The following is a 26,725-nucleotide window of genomic DNA, read 5'->3' on the forward strand; positions in this document are numbered from 1 at the left end:
TACGGTAACAAACATTATGTGTTGTATGAATGGAAGTGTTGAACTCTGCTGTCAGATGACAAGTCAACATCGGACTTTACATCATTAATGGACCAATATTTCACTTCAACTTCTAAAAAAACACCAATAACAACAGTCAACATTAATGCAGTTACATACAGTATACCTGCCCTGATCTAGGCAGTAGAATTCAGGACAGAGGATCAGGTGGTGAACATGTGGGGGGGAATGGTTCAGGACTGAGGATCAGATGGTGAACATGTGGGGGGAATGGTTCAGGACCGAGGATCAGGTGGTGAACATGTGGGGGGGATGGTTGATAGAAATCCTTGCTCAATGTTCTTGAGTGAATTGAAGGAAATTGGCATTTTGGACATAGTCAAAAACAGTCAAAACAAAACATCTACCGACTATAATGATATTGACATGTCACTGGTCAAACAGGTCATTGGGGGGGATTTCTAGGTCATTTACACACATGACGTAATGACTGTTTTTACACCAAATAGCCGATCTACAAGCTCACGCTGCGACACACTGGACAACACTGGACAGCTTCTCAAAGTCTTTGTCTCTCAGGGCACGACTCAGGTGGAGAGAAGTGGATTGGGTGGATGTTTATTGGAGGTGCCGTGCCCCGTCGCGGTCCATTTGGTTCCATTTGAACCATCTGGACCCAATGCACATCACACTGTGTGTGTGTGTGTGTGTGTGTGTGTGTGTGTGTGTGCGTGTGCGTGTTTCCTTGAGGTATATGATTGTTATAGAATATAAATAGAATAGAATACAATAGAAAAGCCAAAAACTAATCTTAAGAAAATAAGAGGGTCTCGACCCACAGGTTGAGAACCACTGTGCTACTTTTACAACGACCCAAGATCACCCTAACGGTGACCCCAGATGACCCTAACGGTGACCCCCAGATGACCCTAATGGTGACCCCAGATGAGCCTAACGGTGACCCCAGATGACCCTAATGGTGAGTGACCCCAGATGACCCTAATGGTGACCCCAGATGACCCTAACGGTGACCCCAGATGACCCTAACAGTGACTCCATGGAAACCAAAACATATTGATTATGTAAACACCCCCCCCCACCACACCTGTTCCTGATTATTACATTATGATACAACACACTGTCTGTCTGTCCTCGCAGCCTGTCTGTCTGTCCTCACAGCCTGTCTGTCTGTCCTCACAGCCTGTCTGTCCTCACAGCCTGTCTGTCTGTCCTCACAGCCTGTCTGTCTGTCCTCACAGCCTGTCTGTCTGTCCTCACAGCCTGTCTGTCTGTCCTCACAGCCCGTCTGTCTGTCCTCACAGCCCGTCTGTCTGTCCTCACAGCCCGTCTGTCTGTCCTCACAGCCTGTCTGTCTGTCCTCACAGCCTGTCTGTCTGTCCTCACAGCCTGTCTGTCCTCACACAGAGACACAGAGGAGTCAGGGTCCAACCCAAAGCCAGCGTAGAGCGGTTGAGGGAAGGAGGTCTGGACGGTGTACAGGTGAGTCAGAGTGTCCTCTAACACTCTGTAGAAGGACAGAGTCCCAGCGGGACGGTCCAGATACACGGCTACTCTGTTGGAGCCAGAGGGTTCGATAGGAAGGACAGTCGTCTTACTATTGTGGTAGACAGTGTAAAGGTCACCACGCTGACCATCAGCACAGAGCAGACACCAGGACCGTTCATTCCGTCCAAGCTCACAGTCCTGACCCGTTCCTTTCCTACTGATGTCTCCGTCAGTCACTCCTATCCCAACCTGTCCACTGAACTGTACCTCACTGTAGCAGCGTTCATCTAGACTCTCTGAACTCAGAACCTGAGGCCAGTAATCAAACCTGTCAGGATGGTCAGGATATGAATGAGGCTGACCATCCTGACGGGTCACCTTCCTGTTGTTCTCAGACAGAGAGAGGACACAGTGTGCTGTGTTTGTGTCCAGAGTGAGACGCTGGGAATCTGATGAGAAAACAACACAGTACACATTAAATACATCCTTCACTGAATGATACGTGCACGGCGCACGCACGTGCACGGCACATGCACGCACACAGATACACACACACACACACACACACACACACACACACACACACACACACACACACTTTTTCTGTATCAGATGTACAAGCTCAAAGCGCGGAACGCAGTGATGCGCTGTGAGCTTGTAGATCTGCTATTTTTAAATAGCCGACGTTATATATATGGATATACTTTATATGGATAAAGTGTTTAATATATAATATTTATATGTAATGCTGAATTAACACATTTAGCTGGGGACCCCTTGGAACCCTCCAAGGACCCCCTGGAACCCTCCACGGACCCCTGGAACCATCCAAGGACCCCCTGGAACCCCCCAAGGACCCCCTGGAACCCTCCACGGACCCCTGGAACCCTCCAAGGACCCCTGGAACCCCCCACAGACCCCCCTGGAACCCTCCACAGACCCCTGGAACCCCCCAAGGACCCCCTGGAACCCCCCAAGGACCCCCTGGAACCCCCCACGGACCCCCCTGGAACCCTCCACAGACCCCTGGAACCCCCCACGGACCCCTGGAACCCCCCAAGGACCCCCTGGAACCCCCCAAGGACCCCCTGGAACCCTCCACAGACCCCCCTGGAACCCTCCACAGACCCCTGGAACCCTCCACGGACCCCCTGGAACCCCCCAAGGACCCCCTGGAACCCTCCAAGGACCCCCTGGAACCCTCCAAGGACCCCCTGGAACCCCCCACGGACCCCTGGAACCCTCCAAGGACCCCCTGGAACCCTCCAAGGACCCCCTGGAACCCCCCACGGACCCCTGGAACCCTCCAAGGACCCCCTGGAACCCTCCAAGGACCCCCTGGAACCCCCCACGGACCCCTGGAACCCTCCAAGGACCCCCTGGAACCCTCCACGGACCCCTTGAACCCTCCAAGGACCCCCTGGAACCCTCCAAGGACCCCCTGGAACCGTCCACGGACACCTGGAACCCTCCAAGGACCCCCTGGAACCCTCCAAGGACCCCCTGGAACCCTCCACGGACCCCTTGAACCCTCCAAGGACCCCCTGGAACCCTCCAAGGACCCCCTGGAACCGTCCACGGACACCTGGAACCCTCCACGGACCCGCTGGAAACCTCCAAGGACCCCCTGGAACCCTCCACGGACCCCTGGAACCATCCAAGGACCCCCTGGAACCCTCCAAGGACCCCTTGAACCCTCCAAGGACCCCCTGGAACCCTCCAAGGACCCCCTGGAACCCTCCAAGGACCCCCTGGAACCCTCCAAGGACCCCTGGAACCGTCCACGGACACCTGGAACCCTCCACGGACCCCTGGAACCGTCCACGGACACCTGGAACCCTCCAAGGACCCCCTGGAACCGTCCACGGACACCTGGAACCCTCCAAGGACCCCCTGGAACCATCCAAGGACCCCCTGGAACCCTCCAAGGACCCCCTGGAACCCTCCAAGGACCCCCTGGAACCCTCCAAGGACCCCCTGGAACCCTCCACGGACCCCTGGAACCCTCCAAGGACCCCCTGGAACCCTCCAAGGACCCCCTGGAACCCTCCACGGACCCCTGGAACCCTCCAAGGACCCCCTGGAACCCTCCAAGGACCCCCTGGAACCCTCCAAGGACCCCCTGGAACCCTCCACGGACCCCTGGAACCATCCAAGGACCCCCTGGAACCCTCCAAGGACCCCCTGGAACCCTCCAAGGACCCCCTGGAACCCTCCAAGGACCCCCTGGAACCCTCCACGGACCCCTGGAACCCTCCAAGGACCCCCTGGAACCCTCCAAGGACCCCCTGGAACCCTCCAAGGACCCCCTGGAACCCTCCAAGGACCCCTGGAACCCTCCAAGGACCCCTGGAACCCTCCAAGGACCCCCTGGAACTCCCCACGGACCCCTGGAACCGTCCAATAACGGAACCCCCCAAGGACCCATGGGGGGGGGTACTAGGGGACCCCGGTGTAGAGGGAAACGGAGCCCTGAGGATCTGATATTTTCAGCAGATTTGGTGCAGACCCCAGTGCAGTTCACTCGGTGGCGCGCGCTATGAACTTGTAGATCTGCTATTTTTCAATATCCTGGGTACCGCCCTGGGTAACCGGCCTGGGTACCAGATTCTAAAAATGTCTTCTACATCCAGACAGTTTTCTGAAAAGGCTATTTTTCTTACATCTTTCAAAAATAGCAGACCTGCAAGCTCGTAGCGCGCCACTCGGTGGCGCGCTACGAGCTTGTAGATCTGCTATTTTTCAATAGCTAAAGCAGTGCAGCATGGCAAAACACACACATGTTCAATGTGCACTACACACGCACACGCACACGCACAGTATCAGATGTACAAGCTCAAAGCTTGTAGATCTGCTATTTTTAAATAGCCAACGTATAAAATATGGATAAAGTGTTTAAACCATTTTGGGCGGGAACCCCTTTTGGTGTTATCATTATGTTATGCTTTAGCCATTGAAAAATACCAGATCTACAAGCTCGTAGCGCGCCACCGAGTGGCGCGCTACGAGCTTGTAGATCTGCTATTTTTGAAAAATTGAAGAACAACTGACATAGAAACATAGCTTTTTCAGACAGACAGACAGACAGACAGACAGACAGACAGACAGACAGACAGACAGACAGACAGACTCACGTGTTGCAAGGAGTTGAGGTTCACAGCGTTGAGGTTTAGTCCAGCGTTCTCCTCCATGATTCACACTGTAGGAAGTAGAACAACAATGAATCAAGTCAAAACCTGCTGCTTAATGTCTCACATCGGCCTGTTTTAGTCCCACCAAATATTTACTAAACACATTTTGTCATCATTCTCCCACAGACTCTGTCCAAACATCACTCGTTGGAAGAGGAGGTCGGATGCGGTTTTTATTATTTGTTTAATTCAAAGTGCAGTTGCGTTCCGCTGACTTTGGGACTGGTTTGAGGCGGGAGGGGGGTTTGAATGTAATTATTGACTGTTAGTTTGAGTTTGTTTTCTTGTTTGTTTATTTCATTTAGTAGGGAAAGAGACAGGGAGAGACGTCATTGTGAAGTGTACCGTTTACCTGTGATTTCGTCAATTACAACTTCCTACATAAAGTGTTCAGAGTAAACCCCACCATCCTGCTGATTTATTCCTTAGTGAATAATTTGCCTTGCTGTGAAGAGGGCGATTGTTACACACTGATACTTCTATCATCTCTATAGATAGATTATAGACATGTTAAATATATCAATACTTCTATCCTCATGTCTTTAGACTATGATGTCATTTAGAACACTGTTTAGATTCAGATGCTGTTTATCATTCTAGTATATCATGGTGAACATCATAACACTCACTGTACATCACTGTCTGTATCAATCACTGTACATTAAAAATGTTAGAAATAGAACCATGGAACACAGACACCGACTATACTGTATATTAATGTTATAATACAGGGGTGGGCAACTTTGTACTTTCCCCCCTAAAGGAACGCTTGGAGGAAGCTGCCACCAGGTTTATTGACTAACACTAAGACTAGACTAAGACTAGACCATTTCAGATGAGTAAAATAGGACTAAAACTAAAGCGTGTGTTATTCAAAAGACTAAATTGGAATTAGCTGTCAAAATGAACACTGGCCAGGCTACCATATTGCAGCGTTGCAAACTGCATAATATTGCTGCCCTACAGAACAGATGTGAGTCAAGCAAGAACCCTCATGAAACAGAGGTGTTCAGAGAGCAACATCTAGTGGTCTATTGCACCTTTCAATCTGAGATTGTTTTGGGTCCATTTGGTTACAACGGAGCTTGTAATAGGCCATTTTAACCCATTTAGGCCTGACGTCGAAATTTAAAAAATGTCTTCTAAATTCTGACAGTTTTCTGAAATACCTGTTTCTGTATCAGTGGTTCTCACAGGGTTAAACGCTATGTGTTCAATATTTCATGTCAAGGACCCCAAAAATTATATGTAACTGGCCGCTGAACCCCATCTGAAAACATGTTGTTCCAGGGACCCCTCCCCCCAGAAGCAAAGATTTGAGTTTAAAATGTTCGCTCTGAAAGAGCCCAAAATGGGTTAAAATTGTCTATAGGCAACCTTAGGCACAAATAAGGAGGGTGATCACTGGCACACTGCGGCATAAGTGTGTGAAAGAGCCTTTTTGGTTTAAAATACTATAACTAACTATTAAAAAAAAGATAGCCAACGTATAAAATATGGATAAAGTGTTCAACCCATTCTGAACGGGAACCCCTTTTGGTGTTAGCACTATGTTATGTTTTAGCCATTGAAAAATAGAAGATCTACAAGCTCGTAGCGCGCCACCGAGTGGCGCGCTACGAGCTTGTAGGTCTGCTATTTTTGAAAAATCGAAGAACGACTGACATAGAAACATAGCTTTTTCAGAAAACTGTCAAGATGTAGAAGACCCCTGGAACCCCCCAAGGACCCCCTGGAACAGACAGACAGACAGACAGACAGACAGACAGACAGACAGACAGACAGGATGTAGAAACATTCACCCATTCACACACACATTCATACACCGATGACAGAGGTAAGTAATTACATCTAATTACATTCTACATTAATTAAAACTCAGAACAATAACCCACCTATCTCCCTAGTCAGAGTTGTGCTATATTTCCACCCTCACCCCAGAGGGACACATATTACACATTACATTGACACTACTGTCGTAGCAAAAACAGCCAATCTACAAGCTCACAACACGCCGCAATGTGACGCCTTTTGAGCTTGTGGATCAGCTATCTTTGCTATTATTTGAACTGAAATCCTGAATTATTCTTTTGCTATTTTTTAATTGGAATCCTGAAAAGTAATATTAATTTAATTTCAAATGCATTTAACTTTATGAACCAAATACAAATACATTGGACATAAAAAATAGACATCAAAACAATAATATATCAATGTTCGGATATATATACCTGTGGGCTGCTTTAAGTGATGGTGGGGGCTGCATGTTGTCTATGCCCCCGGGCCGCCAGTTGGCCCCCCATGTATGTTATATATAACCATGGAACACAGACACTTATGGAGTTACATTTGTCTCTTTATTAACCAAACAAAAGAAAAATTAACCAAACAAAAGAAAAACATTTGAGAGAGAAAAAATCTAAACAGAACAAAAAACTATTTTTAATTCAAACAAATTAAAAACGCAATCAAAAAATATATTTGCAAGCCAAAAAAAAAAAGATTTGAAAGAAAAGAAAAAATAATTGAGAACAAAACTTTCAAAAAATGATTATTATTATTATTATTTTTAATTAAAAATTAAAAATTAAACTACATAAAACAAAATACTTACTAAATGTTTGGGTAATAATAATATGTGTTGTGCTAAATAAAATCTTTTTAATGTTTTTCTTCCTTCGTTTGCGAATGAAAGTTTTTTTTTTCTCATTGCAAAACGCCTTCTCTCTCAAAACCTATGTCTTTGGTCTCGATTTTTTTTTTCTCTCTCAAAACCTATGTCTTTGGTCTCGATTTTGTTTTTCTCTCTTGGATTATTTGTGTGAGGGGTGAAAGTTCAGAAGGCGGGTCCTACGCTGAAAAGATGTAAGACACCTCTCCATTGGCCACTGTCTTAAACCCTTGCTTAGGGTGCAAATCTCAACTGTTTTGGACGGGGGTGGGCTCGTTGGAATCGTGTCGCCCCCCTGGGGGCGTCTTTGGGGGGCTCAAGGTTCAGGGACCCCCAGGGACCCCCTGGGACCCCCCAGGGACCCCCAAATGGTAACTGTCATTTCTCAACCGTTTTTGACGGGGGTGGGCTTGTTGTGATTGTGTCGCCCCCCTGGGGGCGTCTTTGTGGGTCTCAAGGTTCAGGGACCCCGAGGGACCCCCCTGGACCCCCCAGGGACCCCCAAATGGTAACTCTGTCATTTCTCAACTGTTTTGGACGGGGGTGGGCTCGTTGGAATCGTGTCGCCCCCCTGGGGGCGTCTTTGTGGGTCTCAAGGTTCAGGGACCCCCAGGGACCCCCCAGGACCACCCAGGGACCCCCAAATGGTAACTCTGTCATTTCTCAACTGTTTTGGACGGGGGTGGGCTCGTTGGAATCGTGTCGCCCCCCTGGGGGCGTCTTTAGGGGGCTCAAGGTTCAGGGACCCCGAGGGAACCCCCGGGACCTCCCAGGGACCCCCAAATGGTAACTCTGTCATTTCTCAACCGTTTTTGACGGGGGTGGGCTCGTTGTGATTGTGTCGCCCCCCTGGGGGCGTCTTTGGGGGTCTCAAGGTTCAGGGACCCCCCCGGGACCACCCAGGGACCCCCAAATGGTAACTCTGTCATTTCTCAACCGTTTTGGACGGCGGTGGGCTCGTTGGAATCGTGTCGCCCCCCTGGGGGCGTTCTCAGGGTTTTGTAGGTTTGGGGACCCCCCGGGACCCCCCGGGACCCCCAAATGGTAATTCTGTCATTTCTCAACCGTTTTGGACGGGGGTGGGCTCGTTGGAATCGTGTTGCCTCTCTGGGCGCATTATCAGGGTTTTGGAGGTTCGGGGACCCCTGGGGGCTTCCACATGGTAACTCTTGACATTTTTATGATAGATCTTTATTGATGGGAGGGAGAGACAGAGAGAACCATTTATATTCATCTGCATATTCTTCTTACTATAGCTCTCTCTCTCACACACTTTGAGAAATTACAGAGTTACCATTTGGGGGTCCCTGGGTGGTCCTGGGGGGTCCCTGGGGGTCCCTGAACCTTGAGACCCCCAAAGACGCCCCCAGGGGGGCGACACAATAACAACGAGCCGTCCAAAACGGTTGAGAAATGACAGAGTTACCATTTGGGGGTCCCTGGGGGGTCCCGGGGGGTCCCCGAACCTCCAAAACCTTGAGAACGCCACCAGGGGGGGGCGACACGATTCCAAAGAGCCCACCGCCGTCCAAAACAGTTGAGAAATGACAGTTACCATTTGGGGGTCCCTGGGGGGTCCCGGGGGGTCCCTCGGGGTCCCTGAACCTTGAGCCCCCTAAAGACGCCCCCAGGGGGGCGACACAATCACAACGAGCCCACCGCCGTCCAAAACGGTTGAGAAATGACAGAGTTACCATTTGGGGGTCCCTGGGGGGTCCCGGGGGGTCCCCGAACCTCCAAAACCTTGAGAACGCCACCAGGGGGGGGCGACACGATTCCAAAGAGCCCACCGCCGTCCAAAACAGTTGAGAAATGACAGTTACCATTTGGGGGTCCCTGGGGGGTCCCGGGGGGTCCCTCGGGGTCCCTGAACCTTGAGCCCCCTAAAGACGCCCCCAGGGGGCGACACAATCACAACGAGCCCACCGCCGTCCAAAACGGTTGAGAAATGACAGAGTTACCATTTGGGGGTCCCTGGGGGGTCCCGGGGGGTCCCTCGGGGTCCCTGAACCTTGAGCCCCCTAAAGACACCCCCAGGGGGGCGACACGATTCCAACGAGCCCACCCCCGTCAAAAACGGTTGAGAAATGACAGAGTTACCATTTAGGGGTCCCTGGGGGGTCCCTGGGGGTCCCTGAACCTTGAGCCCCCCAAAGACGCCCCCAGGGGGGCGACACGATTCCAACGAGCCCACCCCCGTCCAAAACAGTTGAGAAATGACATTGTTACCATTTGGGGGTCCCTGGGGGGTCCCGGGGGGTCCCTCGGGGTCCCTGAACCTTGAGCCCCCTAAAGACGCCCCCAGGGGGCGACACGATTCCAACGAGCCCACCCCCGTCAAAAACGGTTGAGAAATGACAGAGTTACCATTTAGGGGTCCCTGGGGGGTCCCAGGGGGTCCCTGGGGGTCCCTGAACCTTGAGCCCCCCAAAGACGCCCCCAGGGGGGCGACACGATTCCAACGAGCCCACCCCCGTCCAAAACAGTTGAGATTTGCACCCTAAGCAAGGGTTTAAGACAGTGGCCAATGGAGAGGTGTCTTACATCTTTTCAGCGTAGGACCCGCCTTCTGAACTTTCACCCCTCACACAAATAATCCAAGAGAGAGAAAAAAAAAATCGAGACCAAAGACATAGGTTTTGAGAGAGAGAAAAAAAATCGAGACCAAAGACATAGGTTTTGAGAGAGAAGGCGTTTTGCAATGAGAAAAAAAAAACTTTCATTCGCAAACGAAGGAAAAAAAACATTAAAAACATTTTATTTAGCACAACACATATTATTATTACCCAAACATTTAGTAAGTATTTTGTTTTATGTAGTTTAATTTTTAATTTATTTTTTTTTTTAATTTAATTAAAAAAAAAAAAAAAAAAGTTTTGTTCTCAATTATTTTTTCTTTTCTTTCAAATCTTTTTTTTTTTTGCATGCAAATATATTTTTTGATTGCGTTTTTAATTTGTTTGAATTAAAAATAGTTTTTTGTTCTGTTTAGATTTTTTCTCTCTCAAATGTTTTTCTTTTGTTTGGTGAATTTTTCTTTTGTTTGGTTAATAAAGAGACAAATGTAACTCCATAGACACTATCTACTGTATATTAATCTATGTTATAGAACCATGGAACACAGACACTATCTACTGTATATTAATCTATGTTATAGAACCATGGAACACAGACACTATCTACTGTATATTAATCTATGTTATAGAACCATGGAACACAGACACTATCTACTGTATATTAATCTATGTTATAGAACCATGGAACATAGACACTATCTACTGTATATTAATCTATGTTATAGAACCATGGAACATAGACACTATCTACTGTATATTAATCTATGTTATAGAACCATGGAACACAGACACTATCTACTGTATATTAATCTATGTTATAGAACCATGGAACATAGACACTATCTACTGTATATTAATCTATGTTATAGAACCATGGAACACAGACACTATCTACTGTATATTAATCTATGTTATAGATTATAGAACCATGGAACATAGTCACTATCTACTGTATATTAAATCTCTGCTGGAATGAACATGATCATAGGGGTTCAGAGAGTCTTGCTCAAGGACACTTCGACATGTAGCAGCCAGGAGGAGCCGGGAATTTAACCTGGAACCTTTGACGGCCGCTCTACACAAGTCTACTCACTTGACAGTCTCCAGGGCAGCAGACAGCGTCTTCAGAGCAGAGTCTCCTAAGTGGCTGAAGTTCAAGTCCAGCTGTTTCAGCTGGGAGGAGGGGTTGGAGGTCACAGCTGAAGCCAGAGAAGAACAGCCTTCCTCTGTGACTCCACAGCCTGACAACCTGCAGAGAAATACACATTTAACAAAGTGCTGTGTTGATGTTCACGTAGAGATCCACACAGAGAGAACACACATTCTTTACCCCAGGATCTGCAGTCCACACTGTGGACTCTTCAGTAACGCAGAGAGCTGGAGCAGTTGTGATTCCTGCAGGCAGATGAAACTGAGGTCCAATTCTTTCAGATGGAGAAGATTAGAGCTGAGAGCTGAGAGCAGAACTTCAAATCCTGTCTGTGTGAAGGTACAGCCAGCAAGTCTGTAATTACACATGAAATATCTGGACTGAATATCACAGTTTTGGAGTAAAGACGCCAAGAGATGGAAAGAGATGGCAGGCAGGGATAATGTGAAGTAAATCATCATAATCTTAATCTTCCAACATAGGAATTGTGTGCGTGTGCGTGTGTGCCAACATGACTACATACTGTAATCACTGTACCCCATTAGTTCACGTGATAATTCCCTAGCAGCCATGATGGATCACATATTGTAGTTACTGTACCGTAGCATTGATAATGATAATTCCCTAGCAGCCATGATGGATCACATATTGTAGTTACTGTACCGTAGCATTGATAATGATAATCCCCTAGCAGCCATGATGGATCACATATTGTAGTTACTGTACCGTACGTAGCATTCTGATGTGAGAGTGTGAACTAGACAACACAAACTCTGACCATATCATTATTCTAATCAGTGGGATACCATGATGTCAACTTTATTAACACTCTTATTATTAACCCATTCTGACCTGAGATCAGATTCATACGAGGTTTCCACTGGACACACACTGGTCTGATTAACCCATTCTGACCTGAGATCAGATTCTAAAAATGTCAGTCGTTCTTCGATTTTTCAAAAATAGCAGACCTACAAGCTCGTAGCGCGCCACTCGGTGGCGCGCTATGAGCTTGTAGATCTGCTATTTTTCAATAGCTAAAGCATAACATGATGCTAACACCAAAATGGGTTCCCGTTCAGAATGGGTTAAGAATCAAACTATAAATAATAAAACAGAACTAATAATAAAATAATAATGTGACCTCAGTATCTCCAGATGACAGTTTGGACTCTTCAATGCAGCAGTGAGCAGGTCCATGCGTGGATCCGTTATGTCATTATAACTGATGTCCAATTCTCTTAGATGTGAAGGATTAGAGCTGAGAGCTGAAGCCACAATCTCACATTCTGCCTGGAGTTGACAGCCAACAAGTCTGTAAATGTAGATGATGTAAAATCAGTGATCATCAACACAGATTAGATCAAATTCATGTTCAATGAAATGAACTATAAAGTGTAATGTAAATGTACAAATGTCTAGTTGGTCGGATATTGACAGGTCATAAGAACGGTCTAGTTGGTCAGATATTGACAGGTCATATAAGAACAGTCTAGTTCGTCAGATATTGACAGGTCATATAAGAACAGTCTAGTTGGTCAGATATTGACAGGTCATATAAGAACAGTCTAGTTGGTCAGATATTGACAGGTCATATAAGAACAGTCTAGTTGGTCAGATATTGACAGGTCATATAAGAACAGTCTAGTTGGTCAGATATTGACAGGTCATATAAGAACAGTCTAGTTGGTCAGATAAGAACAGTCTAGTTGGTCAGATATTGACAGGTCATATAAGAACAGTCTAGTTGGTCAGATATTGACAGGTCATATAAGAACAGTCTAGTTGGTCAGATATTGACAGGTCATATAAGAACAGTCTAGTTGGTCAGATATTGACAGGTCATATAAGAACAGTCTAGTTGGTCAGATATTGACAGGTCATATAAGAACAGTCTAGTTGGTCAGATAAGAACAGGTCATATAAGAACAGTCTAGTTGGTCGGATATTGACAGGTCATACAAGAACAGGGAACCAGAAAACATCAAAGTGAAAGACAGATAATCTGTATTAACCCATTCTGACCTGAGATCAGATTCTAAAAATGTCTTCTACATCCTGACAGTTTTCTGAAAAATCTATGTCAGTCGTTCTTCGACTAAAATAGCAGACCTACAAGCTCATAGCGCGCCACCGAGTGGCGCGCTATGAGCTTGTAGATCTGCTATTTTTCAATAGCTAAAGGATAACATGATGTTTAACCCATTCTGACCTGAGATCAGATTCTAACGCACAGAAGAATGGTGGTTCTTTAACGCATTTTGACCTGAGATCAGATTCTAAAAATGTCTTCTAAATCCTGACAGTTTAAAAAAATAGCAGACCTACAAGCTCGTAGCGCGCCACTCGGTGGCGCGCTATGAGCTTGTAGATCTACTATTTTTCAATAGCTAAAGCATGACATGATGCTAACACCAAAAGGGGTTCCCGCCCAAAATGGGTTAAAACACCAAAAGGGGTTCCCGCCCAAAATGGGTTAAAACACCAAAAGGGGTTCCCGCCCAAAATGGGTTAAAACACCAAAAGGGGTTCCCGCCCAAAATGGTTTAATACTACAGTGTGTAACTTGCATTGATTGATCTATGAATGTTATCTTATTTATTATTTTTACTTTGTTCTCTGTGCTTGTCAGTCAGTTCCATTTAGGCAAAAATGCTGTATAAATATTACACACACACACACACACACACACACACACACACACACACTTTGAGACCCGATTATTATTATAGTAATTAGGTGTGATGGTATATTGATTCTAACAGGTTTTCTATCCACATGACTACTAACCGAGCCTTTCTGCTGTTCCTCACAGCTGGGACTAGTCTGGATCTCCCCCCCCATCCTGCTGATGATGTGTCGTATTGTTGCAGGTCAAACTCCTCCAGAACCTCGTCTGCCGTCAGCAGTATGAAGGCCAGAGCTGAACACTGGCTCTGAGACAGTTCTGTCTTTGATCTGTCCGCTGACTTCAGGTACTGTTGGATCTCCTGATGTACTGAGAGGTCGTTCATCTCCATCAGACAGTGGAAGATGTTGATGAATCTGTCAGGAGAGACACTCCCATCTTCCATTTTCATCTCCTTCAGGTTGTTGATGACTCTCTGGATGCTCTCTGGACTGTTCTCTGTGTGACCCAGCAGGCCTCCTAACAGACTCTGGTTGGACTCCAGCGAGAGGCCATGAAGGAAGCGGACAAAGAGGTCCAGGTGGCCGTTCTTACTCTTCAGGGCTTTTTGAAAGGCTCTCTGCAGGAAGTCCTCCAAGGAACTGACATCATCTCCCAGGAATGTCTTCAGTACCTTCATGTTCTTCTGTGTGTCTTCTTCTTCTCCTCCTTCCATGGCTCTCTGCAGGAAGACGTCGTCTCCTCTTCCTCCTCCTCCTCCTCCTCCTCCTCCTCCTCCTCCTCCTCCCATACTCTTCAGGGATTCTTCCATGGCTCTCTGCAGGAAGACGTCGTCTCCTCTTCCTCCTCCTCCTCCTCCTCCTCCTCCCATACTCTTCAGGGATTCTTCAATGGCTCTCTGCAGGAAGACGTCGTCTTCTCCTCCTCCTCCTCCTCCTCCTCCTCCTCCTCCTATTCCCATGGCTCTCTGCAGGAAGACGTCGTCTCCTCCTCCTCCTCCTCCTCCTCCTCCTCCTCCTCCTCCTCCTATTCCCATGGCTCTCTGCAGAAAGACGTCGTCTTCTCCTCCTCCTCCTCCTCCTCCTCCTCCTCCTATTCCCATGGCTCTCTGCAGGAAGACGTCGTCTTCTCCTCCTCCTCCTCCTCCTCCTCCTCCTCCTCCTCCTCCTATTCCCATGGCTCTCTGCAGGAAGACGTCGTCTCCTCCTCCTCCTCCTCCTCCTCCTCCTCCTCCTCCTCCTCCTATTCCCATGGCTCTCTGCAGGAAGTCGCACTTCAGGGATTCTGCGATGGCTCTCTGCAGGAAGACGTCGTCTTCTCCTCCTCCTCCTCCTCCTCCTCCTCCTCCTCCTCCTCCTCCTCCTCCTCCTATTCCCATGGCTCTCTGCAGGAAGACGTCGTCTTCTCCTCCTCCTCCTCCTCCTCCTCCTCCTCCTCCTCCTCCTCCTATTCCCATGGCTCTCTGCAGGAAGTCGCACTTCAGGGATTCTGCGATGGCTCTCTGCAGGAAGACATCTCCTCCTCCTCCTCCTCCTCCTCCTCCTCCTCCTCCTCCTCCTCCTCCTCCTCCTCCTCCTCCTCCTCCTCCTCCTCCCAGGGATGTCTTCAGTACCTTCACGTTCTTCTGTGTGAAACAGTGCATCAGGTAGACTGCAGCCAGGAACTCCTGGATGCTCAGATGAACAAAGCTGTAGATCTTCCTCTGAGATCGAACGGTCTCTTCTTTGAAGATCTCTGTGCACACTCCCGAGTACAGCGCGGCGTGGTTCACATCGAGACCACACTCTTCCAGGTCTTCTTGGTAGAACGTGATGCTGCCTTTCTTCAGATGTTTAAACGCCAGCAGGCACAGCATCAGAAGAACATCCCTGTCAGTCTCGCCATACATCGTCATCATCCTTTTTATCATGATCGATATGAAGTGGCTGAACATCCCGGTCAGGCTCTTGGGCAGCTGTCCTGTCTTGCCTGTCTTCACCAGGTCCTCCACAACGGTAGCGGTCATCCAACAGAAGACTGGGATGTGACACATGATGTGGATGCTCTTTGATGTCTTCACGTGTGAGATGATGGTGCTGGCCAGCTTCCTATCATCACTGAACATCTTCCTGAAGAACTCCTCCTTCTGGGGGTCTGTGAACCCTCGTATTTCTGTCACCATGTCAACGCATTCAGGAGGGATCTGATAGGCTGCTGCAGGTCTGCTGGTTATCCAGAGGAGAGCCGAGGGGAGCAGATTCCTCTTGATGAGGTTCGTCAACAGCAGGCCCACCGATGATGTCACCGTGACATCAGAGACGACATCATTGTTGTCGAAGGCATCGGAATCGACGTCAATGTTCTGGAATTTCAGCGGAAACCTGCTTTCATCGAGACCATCGAAGATGAAGCCAACTTTCCAGGCAGCGAGCTGCTCTGCTGTGAGCTTCTCTAACGTTGGATGGAAAACATGGATCAGTGAGAGAAGACTGTGCTGCTCATCTCGGACCAAGTTCAGCTCCCGGAATGCGAAGAGAACCAGGAGATTGATGTCTTGGTTCTCCAAACCTCTCGCCCAGTCCAGAGCGAACTTACGCACGGAGAATGTCTTCCCGATGCCAGCGATGCCAATGGTCAGAACTCTGCCGCTGGGCGTGTCTCTGCCAGGGAGGAGGGTCTTAAAGATGGCACGGCACTTGATTATGACGTCATAGATGGTCTTCATGCTGGAGGCGGTCTCAAGCTGCCACACCTCATGTTGCTGATTAACCCCTTCACTCCCTCCCGCTGATAGGTGGAGTTCTGTGTAGATGTCGGAGAGGGAGGAGGGCTCTTCAGTGACGTATGCCACATGATCAAGACCGTCCACAGTGACCTTATAGACCTTTACATACTCCGGCAGACGGACATCTGATATGAGGAGACAATTAATACATGTTAAACACTATGCTTCATTTACAACTTTACATTGAACAATCCATAGCATTAAAACTAGTAAAATAAACAACATTGGATCGTTTTTTTAGTCTAAATGTATGTGTTTATCATCAGTATTTGTATTTGGACAACGAGACAGGAATACAACGAGTATATTTAATCTGATGAGTCTGCTGCTATTTAAACATTTCATTCATTGAAATAAAATGTTGGTGTAAAATGTGTCCAGTCTTACTGTGTCCAGGTGTGGTTCGACTGAATGTCTTCTGTCCAGGTGTGTTTCTGAATGTCTCTCTGTGGAGATGAAGACAACAGAATATATACATATAGATGAAGACAATAGAATATATACATATAGATGAAGACAATAGAATATATACATATAGATGAAGACAATAGAATATATACATATAGATGAAGACAATAGAATATATACATATAGATGAAGACAATAGAATATATACATATAGATGAAGACAATAGAATATATACATATAGATGAAGACAATAGAATACATATAGATGAAGACAATGGAATATATACATATAGATGAAGACAATAGAATATATACATATAGATACATATAGATGAAGACAATAGAATATATACATATAGATACATATGTATCTAACGGTTAATTTTCCAGCCGGGTAGCCGATGGCATTATCCGGTTAATTAACGGTTGTTGATTTTTTTAATTAATTTTTTTAATAGGCTACCCCAAATGTAATATGCATAGTATAGGCTACATAATTAAAGTTGGTAGACGAATGGTATAAATTTATTTATGCTCATTTTTAAAAGACAAACTAAATGTTGTTAAAGCAACATTTAACAATATAAATAAATTGTTGTAGGCTTAATCATCAATAAACAACGCATCGCATCTGCATGCATGCATCTGCGCGTCTACAGTACAGAGGTCCGCCGGTTCTATTCCAAAACATAAATAAGTGCAGTCCAGATCTGAGCAGCCTATACCTATAAAGCCACTGGACGCATGGGCTAAGCCTTTTTTAATTATTAAGGACGATCAGCATGCATGTCACCGTGTTCTGTTTGTTGACTTTTCGCTGACGAGAAACCCCTCAAACATGGATAGCACATGGCTAACTTGATAGCCGTGCCAGTGTGGGGAGACGGAGTACAACAGATAACTTTGGGACATTGAGGGGGCAGAAAACAGCGCCCGAGCAGCGCTGTTCATGCAGCCTGGAGTGTGACAAGCTGGGCGGCGCAAATAACAGCAATTTTAGGCATGTGTGCAACATGACAACTGTTTTAAAGTATTGTACAGTGACAACTACAGTCTCTGTAATGTTTATGTTGTACTATTACTAAAAACAATCTAAAATAAAGGGATTTAAGATCAGAACACGCATTTATTATCATGCAAATTAACCATGAAGCTGATAAGCATACTCGGATATTTCTTAACGGTCGGCTAACCGGCTAGCCGGTTACCCCCTGACATCGGGTATGGGCATTGATGACGCAGAGGAGAGAACACGCCCCCAGCGCCCACAGCGGGAATCGAACCCAGGACCTTCTAGCTGTGAGGCGACAACACTACCGACTGTGCCACTGTCCCCCCTCTTGGTTTTATTTTTGATACATTTTAAACTTAATAAACAAATCAGCTCCGTCGTTAAAACTATCTTCTTCCAATCATCGCCACGGTCAAATCCTACCTCCCCTAAAAACAGCTGGAGATGGTTATCCATGCTTTGATTTCATCAAGAATAGATTATTGCAACTCTTTGTATATTGGCATCGACCAGGCGTCACTCAGGCGTTTACAGCTAGTGCAGAACACAGCTGCCCGCCTTCTCACCGGCACTATAAAATATGTTATAGTGTATATTGTATAGTGTTATAGTATATTGTATAGTGTTACAGTGTTATAGTGTTGTATATATTTATAGGAGGGTTGACATACTGTGAATCAGGAGGTCCAGGTTCGTTACTGAAGTCAGGAACATATCCTTTAGACCAGTCACTCTTCACAGACAGATGGCTGGGAGTTGGAGACTCTGCTCTGTGGTGGACACTTCTGGAATCATACAGACAGAAATAACAATACATAAACAGAGACAGTGAATAATACTACTAGAAATAATACTAAGTAAATAACAGACAGTAATTAGCATAACAGTAGCTTGTATTCCATGTAGTACAAACTGTGCAATGGAATGATTTGCCCAAGGAGAAAAAGACAAGTGCCTCTCTAAACACTTAAAACTTAGGTCAGGATTGAGAAGGTGTTTTTAGAATGGGTTAAAAGGTGTCTGTTGAATTGAGCAATTGTAACAGTTATCTCCTTAACACATTCCGACCAGGATTACTGCATGTTTTTGTGAGGGTACCTACCCTAGGGGACACGGGGAGAACATGTGAGGGTACCTACCCTAGGGGACACGGGGAGAACATGTGAGGGTACCAGGGGGGCAGTCAGACAGATATTTTGTGAAGCCACTAAGGAAATCGGGATTTCCTGAAAGTTCATATAATGGCCTGTTGTGGCGCTGTCATTGGGCCCAAAAAACCCCATAGCCCCATAGAAGTCCATGTATATGGGCCCAACTTCACCTAGACTGTATTACCTTAATAAACATGGTCATGAATACTTTCTGATTCCAGTCATTAGTTTAAAGTCTCATTTCTAATGTCATAATATTCATTTTGGAAAATGATGGTCCCATTTATTAAAATAATGACCATAAAGCCGCCTATGTTCTGAGGGGCGTGGCTACCGTTACAGTCTATGATCGGGATTCCCCGCCCACTCGAGTCAAAATAAAAACCAACTAAGAAAGGGGGAAGTCCCGCCTCGTTGTCTGGGCCAGCCAATGGCCAGCTGGGCCGAAACGGATCTAGAAAGATGGCGACTTACAATACAAGGACTGACAGGCTTCATTTTACGTTCATGTTAGACCCGGGGAACGCTTTGTCCATATTTTTTACAGTCTATGGAGGGTACCTAATGTAGGGGACACGGGGAGAACATGTGAGAGTACCTAACCTAGGGGACACAGGGAGAACATGTGAGGGTATCTACCCTAGGGGACACGGGGAGAACATGTGATGGTACCTACCCTAGGGGACACGGGGAGAACATGTGAGAGTACCTAACCTAGGGGACACAGGGAGAACATGTGAGGGTATCTACCCTAGGGGACACGGGGAGAACATGTGATGGTACCTACCCTAGGGGACACGGGGAGAACATGTGAGGGTACCTACCCTAGGGGACACGGGGAGAACATGTGAGGGTATCTACCCTAGGGGACACGGGGAGAACATGTGATGGTACCTACCCTAGGGGACACGGGGAGAACATGTGAGGGTACTATACCCTAGGGGACACTGGGAGAACATGTGAGGGTACCTACCCTAGGGGACACGGGGAGAACATGTGAGGGTACCTACCCTAGGGGACACTGGGAGAACATGTGAGGGTACTATACCCTAGGGGAAACGGGGAGAACATACAAACTCCACACAGAAAGGCCCTTTCGCCAACCCCGCCTCGGGTATGGGCTCTGATGACGCAGAGGAGAGAACACGCCCCCAGCGCCCACAGCGGGAATCGAACCCAGGACCTTCTAGCTGTGAGGCGACAACACTACCGACTGTGCCACTGTCCCCCCTCTTGGTATTATTTTTGATACATTTTAAACTTAATAAACAAATCAGCTCCGTCGTTAAAACTCTCTTCTTCCAATCATCGCCACGGTCAAATCCTACCTCCCCTAAAAACAGCTGGAGATGGTTATCCATGCTTTGATTTCATCAAGAATAGATTATTGCAACTCTTTGTATATTGGCATCGACCAGGCGTCACTCAGGCGTTTACAGCTAGTGCAGAACACAGCTGCCCGCCTTCTCACCGGCACTATAAAATATGTTATAGTGTATATTGTATAGTGTTATAGTGTTGTATATATTTATAGGAGGGTTGACATACTGTGAATCAGGAGGTCCAGGTTCGTTACTGAAGTCAGGAACATATCCTTTAGACCAGTCACTCTTCACAGACAGAAGGCTGGGAGTTGGAGACTCTGCTCTGTGGTGGACACTTCTGGAATCATACAGACAGAAATAACAATACATATACAGAGACAGTGAATAATACTACTAGAAATAATACTAAGTAAATAACAGACAGTAATTAGCATAACAGTAGTTTGTATTCCATGTAGTACAAACTGTGCAATGGAATGATTTGCCCAAGGAGAAAAAGACAAGTGCCTCTCTAAACACTTAAAACTTAGGTCAGGATTGAGAAGGTGTTTTTAGAATGGGTTAAAAGGTGTCTGTTGAATTGAGCAATTGTAACAGTTATCTCCTTAACACATTCCGACCAGGATTACTGCATGTTTTTGTGAGGGTACCTACCCTAGGGGACACGGGGAGAACATGTGAGGGTACCTACCCTAGGGGACACGGGGAGAACATGTGAGGGTACCTACCCTAGGGGACACGGGGAGAACATGTGAGGGTACCAGGGGGCAGTCAGACAGATATTTTGTGAAGCCACTAAGGAAATCGGGATTTCCTGAAAGTTCATATAATGGCCTGTTGTGGCGCTGTCATTGGGCCCAAAAAAACCCATAGCCCCATAGAAGTCCATGTATATGGGCCTGTCATAACCCGGCCCGTTGGGCCATGACAAATGGAGGAGGACACAGAGCAGTGTTCAAAATAACAATAATTTATTTGTAAAATAACTAATAATAACTTAATATAAAGTATAATGCTTACAAAAAGTATGAGATGTGGAAGTCAGTAAGATCAGTGGTGTCAGTGTGGATGTGTGGTTAATATGGTGAAGGTGTGTTGTAGTGTGCAAATCAAATAGTGAGGAGCAACAAACAGAACGGTGCTGTCATCTGGAGTAGGACCAAGAGAGTGGCTGGCAAGCCCTCTTTTATAGGGTTTCAGGAGCACTGATCAGGTGCTCCTAATGCACCTAATGAGAAGTCTCAAGTGGGCCGACGCCCACATGATCTGTAGGAGAAACACAGACAGGGCAGTACACCACATACACAGCATAGGCCCTGCAGGCCAGGCCAAGGGGCCGTGACACCCTCCCCCTTCAAAATGAGGGACCATAAGGGACCGAGTTGGTCTAACCCTTAACTTAATAACAAATTAAATCAAAACAATCAAGAAAAACCTTTTTTTTTTTTTACTATATAACAATAATGAAAATTTGAAAGTGAATTTAAACCCAATTTGCCTCCAAACTACTTCCGTTCCAACCATTCCTGTCCACAACCAGCACAACCGCTTCCCCCCCCTCAGCAACCAAGATTGTTCATGGATTCCTGGAGCATCTAAGAGGAGAGGAGCAGGAGGCAGGAGCAGACAGAAAAGGAGGACCAGAAGATGGGACAAGAAAAACACAAGTTACATTTTTGCCTCCATTTTAAGGCACTCTGGAAAGGGCCACAACATTTTCTACCCCCTTAATGTATCTGATTTCCAGCCAATAAGACTGCAACATTAGGGACCAGCGAATTAATCTCTGATTGGGACACTGCAGTGAATTTAGAAAGGTTAGTGGGTTATGGTCAGTGTAGACCACCACAGGCGCAGCCCCAGACACTACATAGACATCAAAATGTTTCAATGCCCATATTAGAGCCAAAGCCTCCTTTTCTATAGTGGAATAATTCAACTGGTAGGAGTTAAACTTTCTTGAGAAAAAGCTCACAGGTTTGTCGATTCCCAAGTCGTCTGTCTGTAATAAAACCCCACCAGTACCCACATGACTAGCATCCACCTGTAGAGTGAATGGACGGTCAAAACGAGGTGCTGCAAGAACAGGTTACAGGAGCAGAACATAACAGACCCTTGATAGATTCAAATGCTTTTTGACATTCGTCAGACCAAATGTATTCAACACTGGACTTTAACAGATTAGTTAGGGAAGCCACAACAGTAGAGAAATTACGACAGAAACATCTGTAATAACCTACTAGACCAAGAAATCGCAGTAACTCTTTTTTGGTGGTTGGAGCTGGGTACTGTGCAACTGCACTCACTTTTGCCACAACTGGTCGAACCTGACCCTGTCCAACCACTCGACCAAGGTAGGTCACTGTGGCCCTGGCAAATTCACACTTTGCCAGGTTCACAGTGAGACCAGCCTCGGCCAGGCGTCTGAACAGAGCATGAATGCGTTCCACATGTTGAGACCAAGAGTCCGAAAACACAACAACGTCATCGAGGTAGACAACCCGAGGTGTACAACCCTCAAGATCTCCCAGCACATATGTCATGAGTCGCTGAAATGTCGCAGGTGCGTTCCGCAACCCAAATGGCATTACTTTGTAGGAAAACAGACCTTTTGGAGTGATAAAGGCAGAAATTTCCTGTGCCCGTTTGGACAAAGGCACTTGTCAATATCCCTTCAGTAGATCAAATTTGCTTACAAACTTGGCAAGTCCAATTTCGTCTACACAATCCTCCATACGAGGAAGAGGGAATGAATCTGGTTTAGTAACAGCATTTACTTTTCGAAAATCTGTGCAAAATCTGAAAGTGTTATCAGATTTCGGAACAAGGAGACAGGGCGACGCCCAGCTTGACGCAGACGGCTCAGCTATACCGTTTTCCAACATGTAAGTGATCTCGGCATCTTGATGCTTCCGTTTCTCAACATTTACTCTGTAAAACCTTTGCCGGATAGGGAGAGCACCCTCGACCTCAATGTCATGCTCGATCAGGTGAGTTTGACATGGGGTATCATTGAACAGGCATGGGAAAGCCCGGATAACCTCAGTCAAATCTGCTCTCTCTCTCCCTGGCAAATGAGGTAACAAAGCATCCAGATTACCGAGTGTCTCAGAGTTTCTTAACCGACCTTGTAACAATGCTGGGTCAACAGCAGGCAAACCGTCTTCTTCCTCATCCGCAACCGAATGAGGAGAAGTGATCACCGACGCTCTACTTGCTAAGCACGCAGCATGAACACCATCCACCTTCGACTGTGCATCAGGCGAAGCGGACGCACGATCATGATACGGCTTTAACAAGTTAACATGGCACAGTTGAGTGGATTTCCTCCGCAGAGGAGTGGAAATCGTATAGTTCAAGTCAGAAATTTTCTTGACTACAGTATAAGGACCTGAAAATTTGGCTTGGAATGGCGAGCCTATGATTGGCAACAATGCCAACACACGATCGCCAGGGCTGAAAACCCTCAGCTCTGTGCGCCTGTCATAAAGTTTCTTCATCTTACTTTGGGCACACTCTAACTTTTCTCTAGCTAGCTCTGCAGCTGCATAAAGTCGACGCCGGAAACCATTGACATAGTCTAGCAGGTTACGAGGAGCTTCAACACCTTTCCACTGGTCACTCAAAATGGCTAAAGGCCCCCGTACAGTGTGGCCAAAAACCAAGTAATTTGGGCTAAACCCAGTGCTCTCCTGTGTAACCTCCCTGGCTGCAAGCATCAACCAAGGCAAACCTTCCTCCCAATCCCCCTCCATTTGTGTGCAATAGGCACGCAGCAATGACTTCAATGTCTGATGGAACCGCTCCAATGCACCTTGGCTCTGCGCATGATAAGCAGAGGCCAGATTGTGCTTGACATTCAGCTGCTTCAGTACCTGTGAGAAGAGGTGAGAGGTGAAGTTGCTTCCCCTGTCACTCTGGATGACCTTGGGAATGCCGAAAATAGAAATGAACTGTGACAAGGCCTTCACAACTGACCTCGCTGTAATGGTGCGTAATGGATATGCTGCAGGGTAACGAGTAGTTTGACACATTACAGTGAGAAGATATACTGCACCAGATTTCGAGCGAGGAAGTGGGCCCACACAGTCAATGATCAAATGTTCAAAGGGTTTACTGATAGCTGGAATTGGCAACAGAGGAGCAGGTTTGAGGATCTGATTTGGTTTACTTGTTAACTGGCATGTGTGGCAAGTCTTGAGATGCGCCGCCACATCTCGCTTCAAACGCGGCCAGTAAAAATGCCTCAGCACCCGATCATAAGTTTTCCGGACACCAAGATGCCCTGACCCCTCATGTGCCAATTTCAAAACAGACTCACGAAAGTTAGCTGGCAACACAATTTGGAGAATGGGATCACCCACAAAACCCTCGCCATGTGGGACCCACTTCCTTACCAGCAACCCATCCTGAAGGAAGTAGCCACGGGAGCTGCTCTCTATCTCCACATCAGTAACCACCTGATCCAGCAGACATTTGAGTGAAAGATCAGCCTGCTGCTCCACCCTCAGGTCATCCTGTGAGACTGACAAAGGAAAATCAGCTAAGGAAAACATTGGTCCTGAAAGTACATTTTTGTTTTTTCCTGTGGTACTTGCATTTTCATCAGACTGTGCACGCGCCATAGCACGTGTCACTGCACAAGCTGTGAACACTTCAGGAAACTCAGTTTCATTTTCATCAGGTTGACTTCTTACCAATGGCACTGAATCGACTATTAAAGGTGGTGGTAAATCCGCCCACACACGTGCCCCAGCCAAACCATTACCCAGGATGACATTGACCCCTGCCACAGGTAAAGCGGGACGCACTGCCACGCCTGTCAGACCCTGGAAGAAATCGGAGTATAGCATGACGTTGTGAACAGGCACATGGAGGACAGTTAAACCCATCCCCAAAACAGGAATAGAGGACTCTGTAGCACTTTCTGCATTAAATGGCAACACTGATGCTTCAATAAACGTGTCAAAAGCTGCTGTGTCACGCAATATTGTTACTGGCACCTTGACATTGCTTCCTACCAGTGACACAAAGCCCTCACTGACAAACGGCCTATAGGATGCATCAACCTCAAGAATTTGACATGACCCATTGACCTCCCTGACCTGTACCTCCCCCATGCTTGATGCAGGCACAGCCATAGCCGCACCTTTTGCAGGGAAAGAGGTAGACTTTGACGGCTTCGCTTTTAGAGCGTAACAATCAATTTTCCAGTGCCCCTTCTTGTGACAGAAGTTGCATATTTTCTCCTCACGTGTGCCATGCTCAGGTTTCACATCCAACACCGCCATGCCTGAACCACCAGGAGAGCCATTTTTGCCACGTGCGCCCTCACCACCATCATTACCAGCACGAGGCTGGCCAAAGGAGCGCCGATCTCCATTAGAGCGCTTGTGCGTCAGCACATACTCGTCTGCCAAAGCAGCCGCTTCGGCAGCAGTTTCAACTCTCCGGTCACTGATGTGGTTGGCAATGTGCTCAGGCAAGGTGTTCTTAAACTGCTCAAGGACTATCAGGTTACACAACCCATCGTAATCCCCCACATCTAGTGCGGAACACCAGCGAGCAAAATAGCATGACAAGTCACGTGCAAACTCTAGGTGAGTCTTGTTGTCAGTTTTCCGCCATGTGCGGAAGCGCTTGCGGTAGGCTTCTGGAACGAGTTCGAACGCCTTTAGCACCGCTGACTTAACCTTGGAATAACTTTGACTGTCCGCAGGGCTAAGACAGGAATAGGCCTCCTGCGCCCTGCCTGTTAATACACATTGGAGCATTAACGTGCGGGCAGATTCTGGCCAATGACGAACCTCGGCTACTCGCTCAAACATGGAAAAGAAAGTCTCTGGGTCTTTTTCATTAAATTTGGGCACAAGGCGCAAATTGCCGAAAATGTCAAACTCACGGTCTTGAGAACCCAAGGCCGTTGCCCTACTACTGGACACCCCAGCCTGATCAGCTGAGAGTTTGCCTTCTTTTATCAGCTCTACCCGCAGCCGCAGTACCTCTGACTCCGACTTCTGCTGCTGTGTCTGCAGCATAATCAACTCCTTTTGTTGCTCAAATGTAAGAAGCTGGCCAGTGGGTAGGACAGGCTGAACAACCACCACATCAGAGGACTCCTCTAGGATCCCCATAGCTATCAAATTGGCTACCACAAGCGATCTTATTTTAGTGTCCTTTATCCTTCTGTCCTGGATATCAATTTTGTAATAATCCGCCACTCTAAGCAGCTGGTCCTTACACAAACTACCTAGAGTTTCCTCACATGGAGTCTCAACAAACTCTTCAGCAGTAGCCATTTTTCAAGGCAAAAACAAGTAACAAGTTTTTTTTTTTTTTAA

The 26,725-nt window shown here is 46.9% G+C and overlaps 1 protein-coding gene across 1 annotated transcript; it reads right to left on the reverse strand.

Moving 5' to 3' along the window:
* Positions 1-282: 282 nt before the first annotated feature.
* On the reverse strand, positions 283-26,518 carry LOC310877128 (NACHT, LRR and PYD domains-containing protein 3-like; the record flags this gene model as incomplete). The annotated part of the gene is made up of 14 exons (XM_083790852.1): positions 283-1,955; positions 4,665-4,705; positions 11,038-11,193; positions 11,275-11,448; positions 12,239-12,409; positions 13,885-14,408; positions 15,342-16,612; positions 16,875-16,933; positions 21,646-21,650; positions 22,691-22,808; positions 24,186-24,259; positions 24,782-24,909; positions 25,639-26,136; positions 26,287-26,518. The coding sequence occupies 14 exons, from the start codon at positions 26,516-26,518 to the stop codon at positions 1,195-1,197; spliced, it is 4,212 nt and encodes a 1,403-aa protein (XP_083646978.1). The 3' UTR covers positions 283-1,194.
* Between the last annotated feature and the right edge of the window lie 207 nt (positions 26,519-26,725).

The sequence above is a fragment of the Protomyctophum parallelum genome (assembly GCF_964188405.1).
Source record: "Protomyctophum parallelum genome assembly, chromosome: 2".
Lineage (NCBI taxonomy): Eukaryota > Metazoa > Chordata > Actinopteri > Myctophiformes > Myctophidae > Protomyctophum > Protomyctophum parallelum.